Source organism: Lytechinus variegatus, chromosome 13 (assembly GCF_018143015.1).
Source record: "Lytechinus variegatus isolate NC3 chromosome 13, Lvar_3.0, whole genome shotgun sequence".
In the NCBI taxonomy this organism is placed as follows: Eukaryota; Metazoa; Echinodermata; class Echinoidea; order Temnopleuroida; family Toxopneustidae; genus Lytechinus; species Lytechinus variegatus.
The window spans coordinates 20,983,609-20,994,447 of record NC_054752.1 but is presented as its reverse complement, the minus strand read 5'-3'; the positions used below and the strand labels follow the sequence as shown (position 1 = coordinate 20,994,447).

The window sequence follows — 10,839 nt, the reverse complement described above, 5'->3', positions numbered from 1 at the left end:
AAAAAAATATTTCGTTTGTAATATTACATAACATAATTATAATTTAATAAAACATCATATAATGAACAATAATTTCTTCTTCCCCAGTACGTTTCTCTTCCTTTCTCCCTCTTTTTCTCCTTTTCCCCGCTTTTTTTTATTTTGGTCAGCCGATTGGGGGGGCACGTGCCCCCCCATGCCCCCCCCCGTAGTTACGCCACTGAATACTGATGCCATATAAAAGCAAAACATATGAAATGATTGGAAAATAATACACGTACTGGGGACAGAAAATAGAAATTGTCTGTTGATGTTTGATAAAAACAATTAAACAGAAAAATAGTCCTTGTAATCCATATCACACAGATAATCAATGAGTTCCACATACTGGCGCCTCTGTACATAAACATGCGCTTTGCAGATTCAGACTTTATTTGCATTATTTCCAAATTGAGATTCCCACTTCTGGTGTTATGTAATCTTTCTTCAAGGGAAAATGTATTGATTAGATATGAAGGGGCGAAGTTATTGAGTATGTTAAACATCATTATTGCAACGCTTTCATTCCTTTTCTTTTCAAGTGTATCCCAATTTAGTTCATTGAGATTATCGTTTCCGGATGAATCCCAGGCGGTATTATTGATAACGCGAGCTGCCCGATTTTGAATCTTTTGGAGGCTATCTTTTAAACATTTGCCGCAATTCCCCCATACTATATCACAATATGACAAATGAGATGAAATCAGGGCGTTATAGACTAGAATCATGGTATCCTTGTCAACCATACTTCGTATCGATTTTAGCATAAACAAACCACTACTACATTTCTTCTGTACATTTTGAATGTGTTTTCCCCATGACAAATTTTCATCTAAAATTACTCCTAAAAGTTTACACTGGGTAACTCTTGTTAGGGGGGGTTCCATCAATGCGAATATTTAGCGATTCATCTTTGAATAGTTTCAGTCGATTTCTAGTTCCTAGGACAATATATTCAGTTTTTTTTTTATATTCAAACTAAGCTTATTGTGATCAAGCCATCGTTTCACATTTTGAAAATCTTCATTGATTTTGTTTTCTAGATCAGAGTAGTTGTTACCTGCATAATATATAATAGTGTCATCTGCAGACATACTTATTTTGCAATTTCTAAGAACTAAAGGCAGATCATTAATATGTAAAATGAAAAGAAGCGGCCCTAAAATGGACCCTTGAGGGATTCCAGATTTAATGGGTAATAAATCAGATGATATACCATGCACTGTCGTTTTCTGGCATCTTCCATATAAGTAACTTGTAAACCATTCAATGGAGTGATCCCCAATTCCATATTGCTTTTTGATTAGTGAGATGCATATTACAATGACTACAAAAAGTGCTTTATGTGTTTAGATGTAATTCTAACAAAATAAGTATGCGCTTGGCACTCGCATTAGATGAATATGGTGAGATAATTGTACTCTTAATGGATTCCTTAAAACAATAGTCCTTAAAATGTCCCTGTTTGTGGTCAATATATACAAAAATTTCAGCTCGCGCTTCGCGCTCGCATTGTTTGTTTAGCGAGACAAGTACGTATCATGATTACTAAAGTTTGCTTATAGTATCCCTTTTTAGTTCTGAATATCAACAAATTTCAGCTCGCGCTTCGCGCTCGCATTATGTGATCAATGAGATACATATCCGTTTAATGGCACTGTCCTTAAAATGTCTTTATTAGGTCAGTTTAAGTCAGTATACCTGGCAACTGAGCACGCTCACCAAGTGACTCAACATTTTTTTTTTCAGATGCCCCCCCCCCTACCGTGACCCACGGTACGCCACTGTTGCTCACATTTTATTTAAGAAAATGTTCCAATCCGTAACAAAAGTCATGCGTACGTTCCGGCGTAACTTGGCCTTAAGCTGCAGCTTAAGGCCAAGTTACGCCGGAACCGAATTAGTTGCGAATTCATCCGAATACACGGATTTGAGTGGCTTCGGGAGTAGGTTCTCCCTCTGCGAAGGGCTCACAAGAGTATTACAGTCCCCCATTGTGATTTTTTATGTTGTTTTGTCTTTATTTTTAATCAAACGTGTCCGTATATTATCCTTGACATCTTTGTTATTGCAAGCAGCAAGAGGAAAAAAGCCCGATCTATGTTAGCAATAGAAAACAAATCAGGGTGATGTGGATGTAGGAGAAAGGTACGCTTAAAGAAGAAAGGAAAAATTAGGTTGAGAAATAGAAATTTGTTATGATTGTGAATATTTTGCCTATAATCAATCACAAAACTAGATTTTTGTTTATTTTTTTTTAATCATTGCTTTCGCGCTTCCCTTGCTCGCAGCTTTCTTTAAATGTTGGCCCATGCACCCCGCACGCCTGGCTCCCTCAAAATGTTTATCTTGTCACGCCAGTGACTGTCAACATTGATCAAAATATTCAATGCATGCCGTCCTTCGATTACACAGGGGTTGTTATATTTCCTGAATCTTTACGATTTTACCCATTTTACATGAGTATTAAAATAACATTATATTGGCAAATCAATAAGTTTTGCAATGTGAATGAACTGTTTTACTTTGCAATGTTGAATATTGCATCATCTCTGAAAATCATTTTAAAGACTGTTTGAAATCAATATTTTCTGGAATATTTTCATTTTGCATCAGCGTGCTATTTTCCACGTTTCGATTAGTTTATTGGTCTGAGATGCCGTATTTATAAGGCATCCTTATTCCTGCTAATTGTGACACCTTCTTCCATTCTCACCACACCTGTAACCAATGAGTAAATATTGGTAATCTCTATCTTATCGTTTAGACGTAAAAAGAAACACAGTGTATGACGGCATCTAATCTCACAACTACTGAAAGTTTGCTCGCTTACTTCGCTCGCTCGCATATAGACATGCATGGTCAACCCGACTGCAATCTAGTAGACAAGTTTATATCACATCGAAACTATCAAAACAGCAATCGAAAAAAACAAATCGTGATAGGCCTTTACTTTCCCCGACAAATATGATTGCGTACATCACCCATATACACAGCCGAAATACTATTGAACATGGAACATGGAGTATAATAATGTGTAACTTAATTAAATGATATGTCTATTGTCGTCAAATGCAAACAGATCTCTTTAAGAAGAAGCCTTAATGCTAAGTAATGATTTTATTATATTTTTTAATTTTTCTCTTTCAGCTCTGACATTCTAAGAGCCTGCATCAATGAGGATCAAGTCACATGGATCACCCTTTGTGGTAATAGTTCGACATCAGAATGGTGAACTGCTACTGTAAATTGTTGTGCAATCGAGGCGAAGACAAGAAAATGGAAAATGGAACTGCGTTGGGTCACTTCAAACCGATCCCAGGCGAGCCAGACGGGCCCGAACCGCCCCGAATATCCGATTCCTCCGAATCTTTGTTCAAACGGTTATGGATTGATCCGATGTACTTCAGATGGATTACGACAGTGGTCTGGGCTGTCGGTATTGCGGTTACCTTCGGTGTCGTTGGGGATTTCTCGATGTTTTTCATCTATCTGGAGCGAGATTTCGAAACAAGTGTGACCGAACTAAGTGAGTATAATTACCCTGTATATGATTCTGTCAAATTTTGTGCTGGGTCTTTAGGACGGCTTACTATAAGAAGTCAAATGATCATGTTTCAATGAACTGCTTTTCAGTTTTATTTAATGTTTGAAGTCGCTCGCAAGGTCATCTTGCTGCGCAAAACGTAGACAGGAATAACCATCGTTTCTGGGGATTTATTCAACAATTTCTGACATTTTACTTTAATCCCCATAAACCGACGGTAAAGTGTTAGTGCGAGCCTGCATGTGTAATCTGGCCCGACTATTCGGAGGACGGGTTTTGTCCAGATTTTTTATTTCTCTTAGCTTCTAAATGACATTATATTATCTTGAACGAAGGCCCATTATTTTCGTTAGACTCTAATCTTTCTACTGATATTATTTAAAATCGATAAAAAAAATCGAAAATATACGTTACCGATGAGTTATATTTCCCGGGTTATTCCTTATTTTTTGATCTTCTGCCGGAGAGGAAAATATGGCAGCCGTCAACGAGTTGTGCTTTTATCAAGGCTTACCGATTAAATTTTCGATATCTTGGCCAATCAATGCGAGCGTCAAGTTCCGAACGCACGCACATCAACATGTACAAGCGCAAAGCAGCGGCACAAATCGCGAGACTATAGGCGCCGCTTTTCCGACGGCAGCGTCGTCAACATTGAAATCTTAACCAAGGTTAAGTTTTTGAAATGTCATCATAACTAAAAAAAACTATATGGACCTAGTTCATGAAACTTGGCCATAGGATTAGTCAAGTATTACTGCACATCCTGCCTGTGTTTCAGGTCACATGACGAAGGTCAAAGGCCATTTGGGGTTAATGAACTTAGACCATGTTGGGGGAATCATGATCAATATCGAAATATTAAACAAGGTTAAGTTTTTTAAATGTTGCCATAACTTCAAAAGTATATAAACCTAGTTCATAAAACTTAGACATAAGGGTAGTAATATATCACTAAAGATCCTGCTTGAGTTTCAGGTCACATGATTAAGGTCAAAGGTCGCTTAGGATCAACGAACTTAGGCCATGTTGGTATTTTGTTGTTGAGGAACAATTGTCATCATAACTAAAATTTGAAAGATCTAGTTCATGAAACTTGGATTTAAGAGCAACTATGTATCCCTGAATATCACATGAGAGTTTCAGGTCACATGACCAAGGTCAAAGGTCACTTAGGGTCAACAAACTTTAGCCATGTTAGGGGTATTTGAGGAATTACTTTGGTGATACTTAGGACATTTGTGGAATTGTCATCATAACTTTGAAAGTTTATGGATCTAGTTCATGAAACTTGGACATAAGAGCAGCAATGTATCCCTGAATAACCTTTGTGCGTTTCAGGAACATGGCCAAGATCAAAGGACATTTAAGGGTTAATGACCTCTGGCCGTGTTGAGGGTATGTGTTGAATTGGCATCATAACTTTGAAAGTTTATGGATCTAGCTCATGAAACATCGAAATAAGGGTAATCAAGCATGAATGATGGTTTTACACATGTCTTAGGTCACAATGATCATGGTCAAAGGTCATTTTTGGTGAATGGACATATTTTATTATCACATTAGTGTTTTCTTCTATGAATAATTATTCATTAGCTGTTTTCAGAGGCAGCACTGCTGCTATATCGCATTGCGTAATGCAGGTGAGACTGCGAGGCGTTCCACTTGTTGACCTATTGCGATCAGTACGATTGCCACGACTAATCTGATACAATCGTTACGATTATTATACGATTAAGATCACAGTTTCAAATTCAATCATGGGGCGTTAAAGTGGGAACCAGGTATGAGGCATGTTAAGGAGCTCATAATATAGTTGCAATATGTGTGCCGGTATACGTCATCTCAAAATTGATTCTAGTCCGTTACTTCTTTTTTTTTCAAACAGGTGTACTCGGTGGTCTCCCATGGTTTCTCACCTGCTTCTTCTCTCCGCTCGCGAACCAGATCGTGAGCTGGGTCGGCTACCGTTCTACGATGGTAGGCGGGTGTTTCATCTGCTCGATCGGGCTGTTCACAACGAGCTTCATCCACGAGCTTTGGCCGGCCTTCATCACGTACAGTTTGATGGTCGGTGGGAGCGCGGTGATCGTCTACACTGCGGGTTGCGTTTATATCACGGAATATTTCGATAAAAAGCACTGTGCGGGGCCCGTCTCTTCAAATGGACTAGCATTTGAAATATGTGAGTACATGTTCTTTAAAGGGTCCCATCTTATGCAGGTCTATAAACCTGCTAATCCCCATTAACACACGTTTACTGTACAACACATATCCCTTTCCGAGATCATGGGCCCAATTTAAAAAAGACTTTACTTTCCCAATAATGACTACAATAAAACCTTTGAGGTGATTGGCTGCCGCGCTCGTTGCCATGGTTGTTACCATAGTTGTTACCCTAGACACTCCATTGTTTTCGTCACTTCTTTAGAAGTTCATGATCCAATGAACAAGAGCTTAGAGCTTTCGTGATAACCTTCTTCATTTCGGATTTTAGGAACAACATTTATTTTAGAAGTAACACGCTCTCCGATAGTTCCCTCACGACGTTTTCTATTTTACCCTACTTCAATGGGGGTAGGCAAGACATATTTTTTCTTAATTTAATTTGAATAATAAATAGTTAAACAACCAATCATTCTCGTGTATGTCTCTCTCTCTCTCTGTTCCTTTTCTATCTCACTTTCTTCGTTTTTCCACCCTCTTCTTTTTCCCCATTACTTGGAAATCATAGAGGGCAGTCGTCCCTGACCCCGATCCCCTCCCCTACCCCTTAGAATAATGAACGATTCCTTTAAACCACGAAGACCTTGATTTCATTTTTTTGTTCAGCTATTCTCGTCTTCAGTCCTGTGATCCAGACCACAGCGAGCACCTGGGGCTGGCGGTGGTCGATACGTCTTCTATCGTTTTTCACCTTGTGCGCCACATTCCTCTACATCGTATTCATCCGCAAACCTCCAAAGGACATGTTCATAGACGACGACGACTACGATGTTGTCGACGACAAGAAGGCTATGCGAATGGAGCTCCGTGATCGTGAAAAGGACGAGGTAGGCGTCGATGGTGGAGTTGCGGATGGAGAAGGACAATGGCAAAAGAAGGACGAAGGGGAGATGGCTGAACAAGAGGAGGAGGGGAAGGAGAAGAAAGAAATTAAGCATTGGAAAGCGTCGATACGGAAATATGTCGCATTGCTCAAGATGCCGGCCTTTTCACTTTTTCTGATTGGAACAGTCATTTCATTCATAGCCATCTCTTTCAACCTAATAAATTTTGTGAGTATGGAACTGCATATCAATTTCCCCCTCCCCCTTTCTGTGAAAAAGAGCAAATGGACAACCATTCCCTTGATGATGTTTTCCGTTTTTACAGCACTGTCTTTCGACCTTTATCAACGTGGTAAGCTCGGGTTTGATTATGTCTACCTAATTATTCCGGCATGAATTACGTCCATCTAATTAGCTTATAAGTGCTCCTACACAATAAGACCTTGGACCGCTCGGGAATTTTGTCATTATTTTAACTATCATGGAAACGTTGATTGTGATTGGCTACTGAGTTCCGTTACAATGGTGGGAAAGTGATCATAATGATAATAATAACGTTTTATTTACCCAGGGTAGCCACTTCAGTTAGGAAACTGCTCTACCAGCGGGCCCTGCATAACATAACATGTTATCATTACCCTTCTCCAATCTAAATGCTGAGCGCCTATAGCAAGAAGGCAGAAGGTCCCATTTTCATAAGTCTTTGGTATGACTCGGCCGAGGATCGAACCCAAGACCTCCCGTTCATGAGGCGGACGCTCTACCGCTGAGCCACCATGCCCGGTGCCCCATGCCACTCCATTACTGATTACTATACTATCCTGAACTATACTAGTTTTTAAGATGCATGGGTGTGGTGGTCGAGGCCGACAAGTGATTTTTTTTCCGTCAGTACTTGTGCACACGGCTGATTTGGAGGCTTTGAATCAGACTACAAATCTTGGGCTTTCAAGTTTAAAAAATTGTTTTGGTCGAGACTCGAGTCTGCGTCCATGCATTGTGCTCGACTGCGGGATAGGCTATTTAACCACTTCAATCGATCGAGCTAATCGATGGGTCAGAAATTATGACGTATCTAACATTTCGTGTCGCCATGAATATTCATGAGGCGTAATCTGACTAATTGATAAACCCTATTATATCGCCATTCTCATAGAAAAGTGTACGGCTACGGTATACTGCCCTCTCGCGTCGGGTACACAAGTACTGACGGAAAATATTCGCGGCCGAGTCATTGTGGCCACTGAAGAAACCCGAGTCACTTTGTACGAGGGACCCAGTCAGAGTCAAAGGCAAAAGCTGGCAAAATGTGGCCTGGACTATACATTCCCAATAACATCAACAAAATGTGCGGGGTTTTTTTACCCCAAAAATGGTTATGAAACTATTCTTGCTTCTTTTTCCACCTAGGGAAGCTACCTGGTTTCGGTTGGAGTGTCGGATAAGAAGACAGCGCTGTTTCATTCATTTATGGCCGGTTCGTCTCTGGTCGCCCGGGTCTCAGTTCTTTTTATCCACCTCCTCCCATTCTCAATTCTACTAACCTACCCAACCATCTCCGCCATCAGCTGCGGGGCATCAATTATCATCCTCCTAGTAACCCCTCAATGGGTGTTCTATTTATATTCCATATGTAAGTTATTTTGCCATTTGTGTCGGTACTTCTCAGATCATTACGTTACCTTAAGACGACTCTTTTCAATGCTTCCCACTCGTAATAATTTTTCCAGTACTTTTCTCCCTCTGTCGATATTTCACTACGCCTTTGGCCACTCAGCAGAGAGGATTTGGCGCATTACAAATCCCATCTATTATTATTAGTAGTATTATTATCATCGTCATCATCATGGCTGAACATACTTTGCCAACTATTTTGGTCAAGATATTGGTCTAATATATCAGTTAGCTCTAAAATTATTTGGTCCACTGTCAATTTGGCCTAGATACTGGGTCCAACTACCAAGCTGGTTCAAATACGTGGTTTAATTATCAATAATTGGTGTAATATTCATTAGATTATAAACTGTCATGGTGAAGTCTAGTGAATCCCAAGGTTGCCTAGTTTCCACTTCGTCGTACTAACGTTGTGCTATAGGTGATATCTCCTTGGTAATACTATATGCGGTGATGATAACTATGGTGAGGAGGAGGGCGATTGAGGGCAAAAATAATGTTGATATCCAGTCACGTGAATTTCTTCATTCACTGGTTGGGTTAACTTTGCTTTGTGTATATAGCTATGCCTACTGCCGCAAGGATCGGAGGGGGGGGGGGGGTAACCAATGTCCGATTTTATTTAGGCAACGACTTTGTAGCGATAACATTGCAAATTGGTCCTCATCATCACAGTTGATCAATTGCAATTTACTTGAGCCAATTTTTCTGTTCATTTCTCAGTGACAGGAGCGATGCGTGGCTTGTATTTCTCGCTGTCAACTGGTATGGCCGTGGAGCTCAGCGGGAGAGATAAAGCTGCCGAGGCCTATGCGTTGACCTTCGCCGCGTGGGGCTTCGGCAGTATAGTGGCTGCAGTTCTACCTGGTGAGAACTTGTTCGAATCGAGGACAATTAATAATAATGATCAAATATGTGATTCTTCCTCATTATATTCGGCATTACAATCCATCATTGTGTATTTACATATAACAATGTTTCCATCAAAAGAATGAATAGCTGTGTTATGAGTTCGATCAAAGAAAAACTGAACGAGCAAAGCGAGTCAGCCGAAAAAAGGCAACTATACTTTCACAGTCAGAAGTGCGTATTTGAGATTCGCGCTAATTTCCTGTAGTGACCGCGTACAAATGCATTTTTTTCAACTTCGGGCCTCTGATCAGTTTCATATTTCAATTTGCCGTTTTTGTTGTTGTTTACTTTCTTTATTCCAGCTATCACTCATCGTCTTACCGGCTCTTACAAGGTTTCCATGATGATGTGCATCGCCTTCTGGGGACTGTCCGCAATTTTGTTCTTGATTGTCTATCTCTTGAATAGAAGAACACGGCGGAAACGATTGTCCTCCAAATCAAGCGTTGAGGGCGGTAAAAATGAATCGTTGTTGCCTTCGAGAGATGTCCGCAAGGAGCTGATAGTATCCACTCCGTACTCTCCCCTCCCTGACCAAGATACGGCAGTGGTTTGAATCAAGGGTCGATCATTTTGAAAAACTTCTCCCATCAGTGCTTTCACTTTTCAGAATGAATTATCCTCAGAAAAACACGTAAAATTCAGGAATCAAATAATGCTGATAATAAGAAATATATCTGAATTAAAATGTGTTCTTATAGACAATTGTTCTCTGATGAAACTTTAATCGAAGTGCATACTGGCCACCCTCGGACATCCATGACAGAAGAAGTTATAAAATGCAGTACTACCGATATCAGAAACTTTCGAAAAGTTCGAGTTCGTTATAGTTTCATAAATTTACGTATATATTTTTCAATTGGGGCGATAGATTTAAACGTAATTCCGTGCAGATTTTTATTCATATATTCAGGGAAAAACCTCAATATTATTTCCACATTTTTAAATGCTTAGAACAGGCTACTGTTAATGCATGCATTTTATTATATTACACACATCCATACATATATATATTTATATGGGTGTGTGCGCGTTCGGGTGCACTGTGAGTGTGTTTGTGGAGATGGAAAGGTGGGTGTGGGTACATGGGTGAGAGTGATGTGTGTAGCGTGGGTAGACTTGCAACGTTTAATCACGTCACGGCGCGTTAGATCACGTTTTGAGTACTTTCGTAAAAACGCGTCCTCCGTATTAAATCTACGAAGAGCAGGCTCTACACTTGAGTACTTGTTAGTTAGAATAATCATGACGTCACACACCAAAATGCACCCGCACAAATTTGTGTGTGCACCAAAGCATGCAAGTCTCACGCTTTAAATAATTTTTTCTGTATTCATTTCATTTTCAATTTTACCCAATTTTTCGGAGAGTGGTATAACTCATGAAGCAGTTTAATCTTTGATCGTAACCTGCCATTTGTTCATGTTCGTAAAACTAAATTCCGGCTGTGTTCCATGCAACCCCTGTGGTTTTCAAATTCTATTCACTAAACGTAGCTGTGCCCGAAGGTCCGGTCGTAGGCCGTGCGAGGGTGTTAGTCTGTTGATTTACATTTATTTTGTTAACTTTACGTGATGATCCGCACTTTTTTCGCAGATTGCTCGGGGGGGGGGGGCAGTCAAATATATTGCTGTACAC

The 10,839-nt window shown here is 40.0% G+C and overlaps 1 protein-coding gene across 1 annotated transcript; it reads left to right on the top strand.

Moving 5' to 3' along the window:
• The first annotated feature begins 3,172 nt into the window (after positions 1-3,172).
• LOC121425857 lies at positions 3,173-9,787 on the top strand. The gene is made up of 6 exons (XM_041621938.1): positions 3,173-3,547; positions 5,454-5,750; positions 6,398-6,843; positions 8,026-8,248; positions 9,013-9,156; positions 9,504-9,787. Exons 1-6 carry the CDS (start codon positions 3,247-3,249, stop codon positions 9,755-9,757), a joined length of 1,665 nt encoding a protein of 554 aa, XP_041477872.1. The 5' UTR covers positions 3,173-3,246; the 3' UTR covers positions 9,758-9,787.
• The last annotated feature ends 1,052 nt before the right edge of the window (positions 9,788-10,839 follow it).